At 34.5% G+C, this 17338-nt stretch overlaps 1 protein-coding gene across 5 annotated transcripts in view; it reads left to right on the forward strand.

Annotated features, from left to right (window-relative positions):
• Positions 1-17338, forward strand: part of DPH6 (diphthamine biosynthesis 6) — a 186088-nt gene that overhangs the window by 140694 nt on the left and 28056 nt on the right. For 3 of the 5 annotated variants that reach the window (XR_003946214.2, XM_050975613.1, XM_030240289.2), the window contains exon 14: positions 7448-7853. Coding sequence is in view for 4 of the 5 variants with exons in the window: in XM_050975613.1 (XP_050831570.1) it covers positions 7448-7853 (406 nt within the window). In the remaining variant the exon portion in view is untranslated. Of the gene's footprint in view, positions 1-7447; positions 7899-17338 lie in introns of all 5 variants that reach the window. The other 2 variants (XM_030240291.2, XM_050975614.1) reach the window with 2 other exon arrangements.

The raw sequence follows: 17338 nt of genomic DNA on the forward strand, positions 1-17338 counted from the left end.
AAAGAGAGCTTGTAAGGTTATGTCTTAAATTTCATCAGAACCCTTTTTTCTATCACACAGAAATGATGGAAATTTATACCACTTCTTGGCCTCTGTTGACAATCATGGTAAAAGATAGAATAGCAAGTTGTTGAATTATTCTGTTTGAGCAATATAAGCTATAGATCATATAAAGTTATTGAACTGGTTTCTTAAAAACTCTCTGTTTTCATGAGTTCTATATTTGCTTTGCTTTTTTTATGTAATGCTTACCTATTCTTCCAGTGGCACTATTCAGAGACCATTCATCATGAAATTTTTGATTCTTCAAGGGTTTCAATATATCCTTTATGCACCAGAAAGCTGTCTCAACTTATAAATCAAATTTACTGGATGGGATTTCAGTCCTCAGAGTGTTGTTACTTAATTTTTCTGGTAGTTTCTTCTGACATACTTGGTTGACTACCATAAAATTTTTGCATATCACCTTGTCTATTCCTAATAATAGTCATCAATATATTGTATAGATTTCAAATTTTCTTTACTCCCACTAAAATAACTTGTGATATGGTCGTTTCATCCTCCTGCAAAATGCATCTCTCAGAAAAGTTAAGCTCTTATGTTTAGCATGTTAATTGCAAACCATTTTGTATCTAATTATTAATTTTGCATCATTATAATAGCTACATGCAGATGTTTTTCAAAATTATTAAGGTGAAAATTTGATTTTTATTTTTCTCTTATATGTGCAGGCAGAATTATAGTCATTATATCAGAAGACTACATTAATTGGAAATCAGTTTAAATTACTAAACTTGACTGAAAGCACCCTGAGAAATAGTACTAGCTCTAAATTTCTATACTCATATTTGTTCCCATGTATATGTTTTTCTTTTTCATGTTTCTGTTTGCTAAAGATAGCTAAAGACTGCACAAAAAAGAACTTACTCTAAAAAATGTGCTATCAGATGCTGCTACAAGAAATAAAGAACACTTGGTTTGCTCAGTTTCCCAGTTGACATTGTACAAAATAATTTCTACATGACACAATGGTTACTGAACTACCTCCAGCTTTGTCCGACATGTTCAGGAGTGAGTAGAGAGGACTGAAATTTCTGAAGAACTTGTTTCTTTTTATATTTGCAGTGTTTATTCTGTGACAAATATTCAGCTTATAAGACTTCATTTGTAGTCAGCCAGTTTTGTGTTAATGTCTTTTTAACATACACCAAATAATTTGTTTTATTTCAGAAAGAAATACTAAATGTTTGACTTTCTCATTTTTGTAAGCTTTCCAAAAGGAACATTCTTAGCAATTATAACAATTTTATTGTTATAAAACACTGTGGTATTCATTATTTGAATTCAGATGTGTTTTACCAGGAATGCATGTGGCCTATTTATTAGACAAACTAGGATGTTGAAAAGAATTGCTTCTATCCTACTTTCTTTAGGAACTGACATTTTTATTCTTATGCAGTTTTCCTAGTGGAATCTTTACTTTTTTAAGTCATAAACCTATTGTTGTAAGAGATTCTAGCAAAGCTTAAACTGGATCTCAAGAGTTTGATGCACTCTGTTTAATGCAGGCAGTGTAAAAGAAATTTTAAATGTATTATTTAAAGGCATGTTAATCTTGCCACTCTAATGGTGTAATAATGCATACCATATAAGGTTTTCATAAACTCAGCTTCTAAAAGTAACATCACAGTATCTTTCTTTTTGTTCTCCAAGTCAGTTCTTTGTAGAGATAGCAATTATGCATTCATCTCTGCCTCTTATAGCCTGATTCCATATTCAGCTGAGAGATAGATAGTCCTTAGTCCTTACTAACACAACAAAAAGAATATTTCTCATTTAGAACAAAGGGAGGATAGTCAAACAAATTTATATAATAAATGTTAAAGGCCAAAATGTGTAAATTTTTCAGTTTAATTAAGCAAAACAGTTAAATACTTGTACAATGGACTGAAGATAGCTTTGTCTTTAACTCATTATTCCTTTGTTTTCATTGCAATTTTAATAGTTCTGCCTTGGATTATTTTTTGTATTACAAAAAAATATAATTCTATTTGTAAGATTAGCACCTTTAAAACAAAACTTTATGTTTTGTTTTAAACAACCATAACAACCCTTATTGCCAAGTGTTTTTCATTTAACTCTGCTCATTCTATTGGATTCTGGTTTGGTTTGGAGCAGTATTATGAATTTATCAGGCATTTATTAGCATGAGAGTATTTTGTGGCTCTCTGACTACACACAATGAAAATTGGGTGAATCTTTACCAAGAGCTGAGTAACAGAAAACACAAGGATTTGGTAATACTGTGAACCAGTGTGATAATTTCTTGTATCAGTGCAATGCTCAGGAGAGTATTATGCATGCAGCAGTTCAGATAACACTTTTTTACTTATGTGGGGTTAATCACAAGTTTAGAAACCCACTGACAACCTCTGTTCACCTTCTTGGGATATGAAAGAGCTATTTCTGAAGTAAACACATTGATAAAAGTATTAGCCAAGGAATGTTTCTACCAAGCTGCCTTTTCACTTCAGTTTAGGCACAAACACAAAGTCCAGGAAGTTCCTATTCTCATTTCTCATTATTAGATACTTTACTGAATTGTATGTTGCTTAATAACTGTAGTACTGTGGCTTCAACAAATATTCAGTCAAGCCTTTTGACCTTTTCTATTTCTACCCGAACATCCTTACGCTTTAGCAGATTTGGATTGATTTTCCATAACAGAACCGCTTTAGAGGGGTTAACACAGAGCAGTCTGGCTGGGTGGCTCCAGTGTGAGGCAGCTCCCAACCCCTGTTCCTGTGGCAGGTGCCTAAAGCAGACAAACCTCCTGCTTGGCACTGTCTGGGACTGTTGTGTTTTAGGTGTCTGTGCTGTCGCTGTCAGTTAAGGCAGAAATGAAGATATGGATGTCCCCCTAAAAGTAGCATGACAGTTCTGTATGTGATTCTGCTTTTGGAAAAAGCAAAAGAGGAACATTTCCTCCCTCAGAAGGAGTAACCACATTGAACTCCCACTTCTTTCAGCCCAATATTCTGGTGCCAGTACCTCTGCTGAAGAAGCTTGAGCTCTCAAAGCTGTTACCTGCATTTATCTACTTGACTCAGCGTTCACAATTCATCTATAAAATTAGTCTGGAATATCACAGATGAACATAAAATTCCTTTAGAATCATGGAAATGTTGGAAGGAACTAATTGTGAAAAATCTGTGAGTCCAAACAAGAAATCCCAGTTCTTTACCAAACATGCCACTATTATCAGCACAAATGCTTATTTAACAATAACCATCACAGTGTAGACTTTGTTTGGTATTTTGACTCCAAACAGTAGCCCTAAGCAGAAGTGAACAGTAAAACAAGTAAAAGCATAAATCTACTCTAATATCCTCCTAACCTCAAACTATTTTAATTAATATTTAAATTGATCCATTTTGTTTTATAAAACATAAATGTTATATAAATTAGTAACATATAAGTTAAAAATAATCTAGGAATTTTATAATGTCTCTGTTATAATGCCCACTGAATCTGTGTTCTAAGAACTTGTTCAGTTCCCTTGAATCCCTGTAAAGTTCTTGCAACCAGGGCATTCTCCATCAAGGGGTTGTAAGTGTCACTACCATTGTTCATTTTGAAACCATGCTCTTACTAATGTCATTTGATGGTCCATAGCTCTTAGTATAGAAAGACAAGTGTGCAAAATCAGTTCTTATCCCTATCCACTCTTTTTATGTCATGTATGACTTTATAAGCCTCTGTCTTCTCATTAAGAAGGCTGCAGAACATTTCCAATCAGACCCTCCAGAGCTTTTGATCATACTTGTCATCCTCTGAATATATTTTGGATCTAGTATGCCCTTTTCAGTTGAGACATCCAGAGTTGTTTATCTTACTCAAGATGTTGGTTAATTGTGGATTTTTAGGCATAAAGTTACCCACTTTTTTCTTTCTTTACTTGTTTTATTAACTGTTGTCAGCTTCTGTAATTCTTTATTAACCAGTCCATGAAGGCTTTCCAAGATGTCACTGAGCTTAGCATGGCAGTTTTCTCAGTGTTTACAAGAGAAGTAAAGAGTCACTTTCTCAGTCATCCTTAAATGTACTCTGTACCTTTAGTTTCTCCTGTGAGTTATTGAAACATGCATTGCATTGCTAGAAGAATATTTGTATTTTCTTCGAGGTGGGAAAAGTCCTTTGTTGAGTTATGGTGTTTTTGTAAAGCAATGTGTTAAAAAAATGTTTGTAGTTCTTCTCTGGATATGGCATGATATAGATGCAATGCATATATGGAATGGTACAGATACAATGCATGTATTTAGAAAACTCTGCCTTTTGGCTTCCTTTTTCAAATTTTCTGGATCTCAGTCTTTTACATCTTTGATAAATTAAGTAGCAAATGATCCTGCTGGCAAAGGAAAGACATTATGAATCATGTTTTGAGGACAGTCTAATGTGAGATTCAGTTGGAGCTAAATCACTTGTCTTATCAAATCTTTGTCCAATGTTTGGGATCTACCATTTCCTAGCATGACGGAATTGGAATTCTGCCATTGTGTGGTCTCTGAGATAATCCAGATAACATTTATTCCTGAAAAAAGTAAATGTAAGAACCATTTATTTTCAGAGAGTCTCTCCTGCATGCGGAACAGATGTTCCCTGTTGCTGTCCTTCTCCAGCCCTCTTTAAATCAGATCATGTAATATGTAGCACATAATTAGAATCTTCCTCCATATAATCTCAGCATCAGACATTGAAGCTCTAAATCCCCTTATTTTCCCCTGCGACCTTCAAACTTCTCTTAGTGCAGAGCTACCTTGTAGTATTTGTTCCTTGAAATTATTAAATCCAATAGAAAGGCTAACAAGTGGAAATTAGAAACTTCAACACACTTTTCCCATGAAATGAAAATAATTTGGAAGCTGATAGCTAGAAAAAAGGTGTTAAAGGGCAAATATCTTTAGATGACTACTACATCTACAGATTAATGAAATTCATAAAGATTTGTAAAATTCAGGTAATGCATATTTTAAGGAATCACTGCTTTCAACAGTGTTTGCCCCAATAGATTTCAATTCTTTCAATAAAAATTTTAGAGCTTCCCAAGAATTATTTGATATCTTTTTCAAAAGTTCTAACCCAAGCTATATGCTCTTCTACCTCATTTTTTTCTGATCAGGACTCTGAAACTGTAGAACAAAGACCAGACCAAAACCTGTGCTCCTTTATGGAACAGTCTAACAGTATCCTTGGGGAAGAGCTCTAAAAACAAGTTTTTTATTCAGAGTACCACAGCTGTCTGACAGAAGTGATGAATCTCATTGATGAGAGTGCAGAATCAATTGTAAAAACAATTTAGCCAACAAAATGATTCATCTTTGTTTTCACTCTTAATACTTACTTATACTGTTTTAGCATCATATAATTTCTTAGCAGACCTTATGTATTCATCTTCATTTACTAGATAGGCTAGATATTCAGTTATTAAGATATTCAGTTTTTTGAGAAAATTGGAAATTTCTGAAAGGTAAATCATAAATGCAGTAACCAAGTATAACACAAATGTCAGTGATTTCTTGAAAGTAACTCAGAAGAGGTCACTATTAAAAGTATTTCTATATGATTCTGTAGCCACTGATGAAAGATTATTACTCCCCAGTAACTCTATCATTTGTGCTTTTTGCAAACTCTAAAGTTAAAGGTTATGAGTGTTATGGTACCATACAGGTGCACCATGAGTAGTTTTTCACACAGAATGATTCTCATTTGTTAAATTTGGAAATGTACTTTCTTCTGGCCTTAATTTTCATGTAGTTCTTCATATTCTAAATGACAGCTGAAGGCAAGCAGAAATAGCAAGTAATTGATTTAACAACCTAAGACAAGTACAGGGAAGTAGAAAAGTTTGTCTTAGTGCTTGATGTGACCTGAGAGAGCTTCTTTAGACTGTTTTTTTCTAACCAGTACCTCAGCACCTTGGGCCAGCAAAATGGCCTTTAAGCCTGAATGAGCATGACTTTTTTTTTCCTCAGTGCAAAGCTCCAGTATTTCATCTTTTCAAACTGTTTTACAGCACTCAGAGCAGAATTATATTGACAAGGTTAGAATTCATCTCCTAGAGGAGAATACTGTGCTCCTGTTAAGTGCTAATATAACATTTATGTGTAGCTACCTTAATAACAGCCCTGGCCAGCCTAATGAAAGTACTGAAAGCAAACAGTACTCCATGAGATTTTATTATGACTGAAGTGATTGCAATTTGAGACAAATTGTCCCTATTTCTGTTACCATATCAAAACCAGAAATGCTAAAGCAATTGCTACATGTTTGGGATAGAATTGCACTCCACTATAGTTAATATAGAAGTAAGTGCATTTTTCATGTAAACAGCTCACAAGGGTCAAGAATCAAAGATATTCTGTGCAAAATTCTTGTCAATAACTTCATGAGTGAATTTTGAAATAAAGTGCCTGGAACATGTCATTATTTCTTCCACTCCAAGTTGAGAGCAAGTGTTTGAAAATTGAGCTTGTGAATTGAAGGTACTGTGAGTTATATGGCCTTATCGACTTCAGACAAAATGACAGGTTTGCCTTGCTATTATTTTTCCTTTCAGAGGTCAGGCAATGGACAATATTAACAGTATATACTGGAATGTAAGCAAACTGGTATATAAAAAAAGTTATTATCTGTGCAAAGAAGATGGTATAAGACACTAATATTAAAAAATTGCTAATATACTGTCTCTTCATAAAAATTGAGGGAAAAGTAAGGAAATCCAATGGTCAAAAAATTTTAGATGCTCAGGTATTTAAAAGCTATTTAAAACCATCAGAAGAAAAGGAACTCAGTTACTCAGATGTAGCTGACCAAGTTATCTAATTAGACAATGCTGGTTGATGTGAAAACAATTTTAATATACGTTCTCAATGAGTTCTGCTATTTAAAAACCACAGTTTATCTTCTAAGAGGGTTTGGTCAGGGTAATTCTGCTGTTCAGAACTATCTGAACTATATTTTTACTGTATCGGAACTGAATCTTTTGTACTCCAGTTTTAAAAATAAAACTTATGTGATTTACTGATTCATTTCTGTAGTTTTGGTAGTTCCTACCATTTTTTTATTCCTCAAAAACCTTTGGTACAAACAAAAGTCACCATATGCAAAAAGACTTCTCATGACTGCAGAATGAGTGCAAAATAAATTATGATCAGCTTTTTTTTTTATGGTACAGGCATAGTAATGGTTTGAGATTGCAAAAATGAGACGATAATGTCTGATAAATGAATACTTGCTCAAGATGACTTTTCAATAAGGAAAGCTGAGGGGAAAAGCAGTTTCCATGAAATAACTGTACTGCATATACTTTTTTATTATTTTAACTGAATATGAGCAACATTGATTTCTACAACTCTGTAATATGGACAATATTTTGCTTATCTTTTAGGTTGAAGATTCGGAGATGTATCATGATGAAACTGCAGTATGTGGGTTGCTTGCTGTGGTTGTAGTATCTCACCTACCCAGAGATGCTGCCATTGAATGGCATGTTGTTGCAGTAGTTGATGATCCACTCCAAAGAAAGCATTTTGCAATGAAGATGTTGTCAGAGGGCTTCCAAATTGAGTGTGAATCTGTGGAGTCTAGTTCTGCATCCTGTGCATCAATCTCGGTACGCCTGAGTTTGGTTTCCTCATCTACTTCTCACCTTGATTTAGATGGACCTCTTCATGACTTAGTTGCTATGTTTAAACAAGCTGTCGACAAACTTTCAGAAGACTGCAGTGCCAGTCCTTTGTCCTTCAGAGCTTTCTTCAAGGAGCAAGTCTTTGATGCTGAAGCACTACAAAATGGTAAGAGTTACCATGACAGGAACCAGGTGTAATACTAAGCATAAGGTACTTCTTGTTTACTTCTACATCAAATTTCATGAGAAAAGAAAACATTTTATAGGAGTGTTTCAAGGATAGGTGGCCAAGAAGGCAGTGGCATCCTGGCCTGTATCAGCATTAGTGTGGCCAACAGGTCCAGGACAGTGATTTTCCCCTTGTACTCAGCACTGGGGAGGCCACACCTCAAGAGGTGTGTTCAGTTTTGGGGCTCTCACTGCAAATGATACATTGAAGTGCTGGAGTATGTCTAGAGAAGGACAACAGAGCTGGGGAAGGGTATAGAGAGTAAGTTATATGAGGACAGGTTGAGGGAGCTGGGGGGTTTTAGCCTGGAGAAAAAGAGGCTCAGAGGAGACTCTACTGGTCTCTACAACTGCCTGAAAGGAGCTTGTAGCCCAGTAGGGGCTGAGCTCTTCTCCCAAGTAACGAGTGACAGAACAAGAGGAAAGAGCCTTAAGTTGCACTAAGGGAGGCTGAGCTTGAATATTAGGAATAATTTCTTCACCAAAAGGGTGATCATGCATTGGAACTGGATGCCCAGGGAAGTGGTGGAGTCACCACCCCTGGAGGAAAGAGGTGTAGTAGACTTCATGCTTAGTGGTAGATCTGGCAGTGAAAGATTTACAGCTGGACTCAATGATCTTGGAAGCCTTTTCCAACTGAAATAATTCTACAGTTCTACAATTACAATACATTTTTTTTCTTTTTCTGGCTACCAGGCATGTTTCTCATATTGAAAGGGTCTGTGCTTGAATTTCCTGAAGTACAAACAGGATAAAGTCTTGGATTACTTTTGTTCTAATCTCATATCTGATTTTGAGTGGGAGGTTGGATTATACAATTTTGCTATAATCTGAGTTATCCTGTGATTCCATGCAAGAGAAATCCAGCCACCTTAGAATTCAGTGTAGGGAGAATGAATCTTTTGCTTAAAAGTGTTTGAACAGTTGTACATTTGGTAGCCTCTTTTTGTCACAGAGTAGAACCATGTTCAAATAACCAATTTCTGTCTTCTGGCAGGAACTCTTTTGAGAATGAATAATGAAATATTAATGTTTTTACATAAGGACATGGTCTTGTATCATCCAGAATAGAGAGGGTACCTGGTTTTGAACACAGGTTGATTTCTAAGTAACTTATTTAAATAGAACTTGCTATCCAAACAAGTTTGTTGGTTTTTCCCCCAATGTTTATTTTCTCAGAATCTCATTCCCTTACCAAGTAAAGAGAACACAGAGCAAGGAATGTAATATTACAACTACAATTTATTTCTTATATTGCAGATGTGCATTTTGGGCTATGCTCTATTTGGGACAGAAAACATTTTGCAAGAGCACAAAAGCTTATTTTATCTGTCAGACCTACAAAACTGGTAGACCATACCAATCAGTAAAAACTTTGTTATCAATTTGAGAAGAAACAAAATCAGATGCTTAGCTAATATTTATCTCAAACATGCATGCACTTTAAAAATCCTTGCAGACCACAACTGATCCATATTAATTAGCTGACATAAATGTTAGCCCTCAAATATTCTACTGTCCTATTTTTTTTTCTTAACCTGCAGCAGTTTTTGAAGAAAATTCAACTTGACATTGTTTAATAGATTTAAAGTACAGGAATTGAAAGCTATAAAAATGTGGCATAGAATAAGCATATTTAATCCAGGAAGCACGGAATGAACATATAGTCTGACAGAATGTTGTTGTTTTTACTACATCTTGTTTAAGAGCTAAAAGGAAACCTGGTAAAACATGTTTCTGGCATGGGATTAACATTACTGTTTTGCCTGCTTTCTTTCTGATATTTCTCAGACCATAGAATAATTTCTTCCAAACAAATTTCATTTACTTTATAAAATATGTTTCTCAATATAATGAATTAACTGCGAGCATAAAAATTTTATTTAGTTCCCTTCATTTTATACTACCAATAGCATAGACATGGAAAGATTTGTGCGATTGTCATAAATTCATTCTTGTTGTGTTCAGATCTCCACACTGTCATAATAATTCCTGTCATTATACTAATTTTATCATTATCCCCACTGGTTAGAAATACATGCTTGCAAATCTGTAGAATATATAGAATACATTAAATTTACAAGCAGCACTAATTCACTGATGAAGAATTTAAAAATAAAATTTTTCTTCTTAGTAAAAATTTCGAGAAAGTTCGCACAATGGAAGAATAATTGTGATATATATTCAAAAATAATTTCTCAAAATAAAAGTGTAGTTGCTGAAAATTTTTATCTGATAGAAGACTATTATATATATATATATATATATATATATATATATATACATACACACACATACACTTTTTCTGGTTCAAAATCAGAAGTCTAATTATTATTATATTGTTAAGATGCTGGACATATTCAGGTGTACTGGTAATATGTGTTCTTGGAGCTCTCTTCAGAGGATGCAGTCTCCACTGAAGTGTCATCAGCTTTCAAAACTACGTAGCATATAAGTGAACGATGTCCTTGACTGTCTTTTGCATTAGTAGTATAATTCTACTTCTCATAATTTAAAATATATTAACTATCAGTTTAAAAAGTGTTGTGTGAGGTGTCCAGTTTGTTCCCATTAATTTCAGTATGCCATTGACAGTGTCCATAAGCAAGATGACATAAGTCTGTGTTTTATCTTCTCTGTTGTTACTGGACATCTTTAATTTTGACAGGCAAGACTACTTCAACTCTGTGTGTCCTTTAGTGTGTTTCCCAGTATTAAGTCTTTCTTTTGAATGCCAAGATATTTTAACCTTTCTATAAGACTAGATCAAGGTATTAGAGATTGTTAAATTCTGATAACAATATCTCCTTCCATTTTCCAATCCAGCTTTTTCAGTTTATTCCTGTTCCTTCAATAGCTCCTTCCAATTTTTTCCTGTTTTCCTCTTGAACTTGTCCTGTTGTAGAATGCATGTATCTGAATGGGGCAGATCCCAAGAGGGAACAGTACTGGTTTCCACAGTAGCAGTGGCTGTGTCTTGTCAGCTCTTGTCAGCATGGCCAAAACTTGCTCATACCTTTTTCTGTAGATTTGTCCTAAGATATTATGTGTATTTGGATGTCTCAGTGGTGATTTCTACGACCTCCAAAGGTTGCTTTCTGTTGCAGAATAGGTCTGGGTGGGTAACAGAATTTACTTATGCTACTGCCTTTCAAACACAGAATACCATTTTAGTGGGACAGAGGATAAAGCAGGAAAGTACTGATCTTCATTTGTAAAGCTGCAGACCTAATAGGCAGACTTTTAAAAAATTTTGTTTCCTTGATGTGGCTGCCAGAAAGCAAATTATATTGAGAGACCAGTTTTTCAATTGCCATTTATTAATTCATCTCAGGTAGCAGAGGTTGCCAACCATCTGTATCAGAATCCTTTAGTGACACGTTTGATCTCTGACTTGTGTTAGACATTTTTCATCCCACAAGTAGATCTGTCTTTTTGGGTCTTCATCTGCCAGCAGATACATTTTCTGCTGAAGAAAAATAATATTAATAATGTAGCAGGGAATAATAGACACTTTTCTTCAAATATTTTTAATGTGAAACACATAAGACATGTATCTGTAATAGAAGGAGTAGAAATTAGGACGCTCAGAAATCAAGAAAGATGGTTAAGGAGATAGTTGTTCCAGTTTAGTGGATTTCAAGAGGACTTCTGTCATGTCATAAGATTAGTAAATAGTCTTCAATAACTCTTGTAAGATCATGAATTGAAATGTATTGTCTCCTCTAGCAAAAGCACAGAAAAAAAAATGAAGGTAGCATTTTTCTGATTAGAACTTCCATTGGAATGAAAGGAACAAGTACTGCCAAAGGCCTTCTCAAATGAGCCTCTGATTAGATAATACATGGGGTTTTGGTATAAAGGAGTTGTCATTTATTTAAAATTGTCCAAATAAATATTAGAAATGTGTTGTTACCTGACACAGTAAGATGAGAACCAGGAATATATCTACTTGGAATATTGTAACAGGTTATTGGAAATTATTACAGCCGGTGTTATGGATGTCAAAAGAAGCTAAAGGTTTGTAATGCAAATTGGAGACAGATAGCTTTCTGTCATCCTAAGACCAGATGTGAAGTTTTATTGAACAAAGTGTAGTACTGATGGTGAACTTCTCAGAGGCAATCCCTCATAACATGCCAGAGCATTATGGGCACCGTGCTGAGACCACAGAATGTATTAGAAGTAGGAGGATTAGATTAAGCTGACATATATACTTAGTAAGATGCTGTTAAGCCTTTAGAAGTCTTTAACATAAATTTGACTATTTCTTTCTTATTCTCATTCAAATGTGCATTAATATAAATGTGTCAGGATGATTTGCTATACCATGCAGTTGACTAGATTATGCTTCCGTATAGGAATGATGAATGTTTATAAGTCATCACATTATGATTTAACAAGCCTTGTTCACAAGATGTATGCAAAATATTTTTGAATTTTTATTTGGGAATAGAGAACATCCTGCTTTCACCAGACACCATATTACACAATGCCTTTTTAATACTAAAGAAGAAATGGACTGGGAATATAAAAAGGAAAACAAGAATAGACCATCGGGTAGGAATATTAAAATTACTACATAATTAGTGTTTAAAGGGACTCTGCTCTGTAAATGTACGTCTGAAAGGTCTTTAGTACTCATGAGTTTATCAAGTTTCAACAACACTATGTATTTTTTTTAAAAATCTAATATGGGCTGAGTATAATTCAGCTCAACTGTAAAAAAATCTTACTTGTAATGGGACTTTTTATTCTGTTGCAAGAGAAGCCCTGGTGGTTAGGCACTCATTTAGAGTCCTTGCAATGGTAGAGTAGCACCCTGACGCATGTACAGAATGCAGCTTTGAAACTAAAGATTTTCCATCTGGTAAGATTTATTCTATTTGATAAGACATGGCATTATCAACACATTTTCCAGATGTTTTCCAAAACACAGAGTTTCCAGTACAGAGAGAATGCATTATGTAGGGTAAATCTGAGAGAGGAGGAAGAAGATCAATTGAAGGTACCAAGATGCATTTTTACAATAATGAATGTCTGTGTTCATTGAAGTTTAAATGTTTTTTAGCAACGTACTTTACATTTGCACTAGAAATTTATTTCAACTTAACTTTCTTGATGGATATACCATTATACAATGGAGGAAAAAATCCCCATGGGGACAACTGGAATCTGAACCTTCACACATTTGTATGTAGGTCTCTGCATTCTCATGTGAGTAATTGGTATTTAGCCAGCAGTTGTGGAGAACTACTCATGTGAGAAGAAACTAAACAGACATTAAGAACTCTTTTCTGAGTAACAGTGAAGCAGGTAAATAACTACTTTTAAAATAAAATTACAGTCACTAGCTCAAGCTTTGCAGGCATTAACTAAAATGAAGTATTTGTTGTGACTAACATATATAATTCGGTTGAATAAAAATATTTTTAAATGTCATGATGCTGTCTGAAATGGACTGTAAAGCTTAAGTTTGGTTTTCTATTGAATTCTGTTAATTTATTCTCACTTGAAAATGTGAGAAGAATTGTGAACCTGAAAGAGGAAAATTTCAATTTTAATTTCTTGGGTTTTCTGTTAAGAAAATACAATTACCAAGTATAATACTTCAAGCAGAAAAAAAAAGTTTTATTAGTACTTTGGGAAATTAATCGGCCTTTAATATACTGAAATAATTAGAAAATGGTGATTTGTGAGTATGTTTGAAATAACATTTTAAAAATATAAAGGCAACTAAAATTGGTCTTGAGCCACAGAGGTGGCAATCTTGCTATTGCTACCCAAACTATCCAGTCAAGAGAACTGATTTATTAAATGGCTGATAAAATGCTGAAATTTTTAACTTTTTCTATTTTTTTAAGGTTGTAGAGGTTGTAGGTTGTTTGCTGGTATTGTAGATGCTACAAGTCAATGTATACATATTTTAGCAGAATATCTAATATCAAATTATTATGAAATATATATTCTATATTATGAAAATATCTCATATAAAAGGATTTTTTTTGTTTGCTATCCAAGACATGGGGAATTGTTTTAATAGTAATATTGTCTCTCAGCTGAATTTGGATAGAGAAGTGATTTATGCCTGTGAGACAGCTTAAAGTATATTAGATCCTGTTTTATGCTTTCTGTCCTTTAATGTGGGAAATGGCAAATTTATTTTTTAAGTCCACAGATACTAACTGTATAAAAGTGCATAAAATTCATGAAGTAAAAACACCGTACTACAACAACAAAATTAATTTTGAGAAACTTGGTTTAGTGCTTTGTTGACAGAACAAGAGCTGTTAAAGCATGACATCAGCCACACAAAATTTGTATCATCTGGTGTTTAATATGTGAGGAATATATGATCTGTCTAGCTATCCAGAAACCATTTGTAACAAACTTAATTTTTAGGGACACATTACAGATTACAGTTTACAGTTACATAGGAAGTTTTTCTCTGGGACTGTTTCAACATGCCAACATTTCAGTACCAATTCTATGATTCTAAATCTATAAACATTTAAAGAACTTTGATTTCTAAAGGAACTTTTCATCATTTGTATAGATCCATCTCTGTATTACTTTTTATTTACAAGTGAAGAAAAAAGAAACTATGATGGTGTTTGGATGGGTAAAATTACATCTGACATAGGAAGTCCGCTGAGCTTAAAACAAATGGAGACTCAAATGAACTGGGCATAATAGCATAGCTGAATTCCTTGTTATTATTTAATCTAGATATTTATTTAGGACCATTCAAACAGAATACTGCAGGAGATGGACCTAGTAGTAAGACCAAGCTAGTAGCATGACTAGCTTGTCTTCTGTATTTCTTCTTCTTTAGTACCAAAATGCTTGTCATTTGCTCTTTGTCTAGCAAACCTAGCTGGCTGACCATTGTCAGTCATTCTGTCACATAATCTCTGCACTGAGAGGTATCAGCCTGCTCAGAGCAGTAATTTGTATAACTCTTGGATAGAAAAAGAAAAAGGTGAAGTGTCTGAACTAGCACTGACTGATAGCCAAAACCATCCATAAATTTTATTTGAAAGTCTTCTACTTTCCCTCTGGTGTCTCCTCTAGTGCTTCCTCCTCCAATATCTCAAAGTTAATTTATTTCTGTAGGATCTTGCCTTTTGTCTACTGTAGACACCACTGATGGTGCCTATCAGGTTTTGTCAGATGCCTTGACTGTCATAAGACGAGCTGGGATTTCCTTGCTTGGACTTTTCCTTGAGATAAGCAGCTGCTGAAAATGTAACTTTTAAGGGTTCTAATAAGTGTAGCAGTTAAATGGGTAGTGCCTTAAAGTACTTTTGTAAAGTGTCCAGGTGTCAGCCACGTTGAATTCCTCTGTTCTGCAAGCAGTAGGATGAGGTATCTCCTCTTCATTGTCCAGATCTATCTGTTCAATATATCTGGCATCTAAGAGGGCTATCAGAACTCTACCAGCAACTCATCTGAGCAGTCTCTGAGGTTATCCAAAAATTTTGGCCATTTGCTTGGATACAGACATGATTTTTTTGTTATCTAATGGCATGGAATAATAGTTTACAAAATTGTGAAGCTAAAAAGAAATTTACATAATATTCTGATTCAAACTCCATATGCAGGCAGCAACTTAACAGTATGAGAAGATGGTGCTGCAGGCAGAATTTGATTTAGTAGCCTGGATATTGTCATTTGTCCATCTGGATAATGGAAGCCAGAGAAGCTATCTTTCCTGAGGTCCAGAGACAGCGTGGAACACAAGGATTATTTATTGATCAGAGTGAAAAGTGATGAGATGGCTTTGTGTTCCATTGTCCAGTTGTTTACCCTGCTCTTGGCCCTTCTCCAGTCTCACATGTTCCTTTTCAATATAGAGAGGGGGCCTGAAGACAGAAGGCAGAGTGAGGAAGCAAGGCCTGTTTGTACTCCACAGAGATGGTTAGAGCAAGAAATTCTCCTGTGTTTACTGCCTCTGGTGCATACTCAAAGTTGGACTGTGTAGCCAAACTTAACATCCTCAATACTCAGCTTACTGGTTTCATTGTTATTACTCAATAGCATACCTTCTCTTGGGTTTTTTTATGCAGACTAAAAGATATACAAAAGATATAAAAAAATCTGGGTTTTTGCTGGTGTTTTGTTTCTTGGGTTTTTTTTTTTTTTTTCAAGGCTGCTAAAATGTGGAATTTTTTTCTATTATTATTAGATTTCAGTCTTTTAAATTTAGGGAAAAGTTGAGACTGGAAAGCAGTCTGAAGAATGCTGCTTCATAATTATTTTGTAAATTTTAAAATTGTCACAAATAAGTTTTATGTTTAAAATATTTTCAGCTTGCACTTGTAAAGGACAGTTTCTTTGTTTTAGAAATTCTCTGAAAATTATACTCTGAGGTAGAAGCAAATATATAAAAACTATGCTTAGAATCCATAAAAGTACTGTAATTTTGTTCAACCACTTTACTGTCCACAAACTGGGCTTGGGGTTTCATTTGACTTCTCAGGTATAATGATTTCATTTCACATTAAAAATTGGAGAGGAAGGTCATTTTCTCGTTTTTTCCATCTTCACTGTAACTTATAATCCAAGAACACAGCTGTAACTAACTGTCAAAAGAAATTATTTTGCCATTGTCACACTTCATGCAATTAGACTTTGCATAATAGAAGAGTTGTGCTCCCAATCGGATATTTCTTCTTATATTTCTGATAAATTCAGGTTTAAAACAGCACAAAGTTATTATGTATTAGTGAGTAATTTCAATCCTTATTAAAACAAGCAATGTTTTAATAAGGATTGAAATTAATTTTTTTTTAACTTGCTTTGGACGTTGCTCAGCCTTTACAAGTAATACATCCTATCAGCTGGGTTAAAATCTAGTTAATAGCACTAATTCATTGACACTGAGAGCACATTAATAATACAGTCCCTTTAGTTGTGTCTATGCTACTTGTGTTGTTAAATTTAAGTATCAACAGTGGAAAAGGTAATTTTTTTTTTTTCATTGTAGCAAACTAGAACATTTCTTCTCATTCTACACTACTTCTGAATGGCAAGAGTGTAGACAGTAGATAGAGGGATGTCAGCTGGCATACCTGAAATACTAAAATAGGATAATCACAGAAGGAGATTACCAAACTGGAGAAAGTCCAAAGAAGAGCCACCAAAGTAAAAGTTCATGTGAGTGGCACATAGAACAGAGGAAAAAGGGCTGAAGGAACTGGGTTAGTTTCACTTAGGGAAGAAGCTTCCACCTATGGAGGAGGCAAATTGGAGTCTTCTCTTATCTTAATAGGCATTGCAGAAAAGGAGAGGATTTTTTCAGAGATGAGCTACACCAGGATAAGGAGCAACAGTTATGAGTTACAGCAGGAGATATTCCAGTTGGACACGAGGATTGATTATTTTCTCAACAGGAATGAAACCCACAGCTGTGACAGTTCC

Source organism: Serinus canaria, chromosome 5, assembly GCF_022539315.1.
Source record: "Serinus canaria isolate serCan28SL12 chromosome 5, serCan2020, whole genome shotgun sequence".
NCBI lineage: Eukaryota > Metazoa > Chordata > Aves > Passeriformes > Fringillidae > Serinus > Serinus canaria.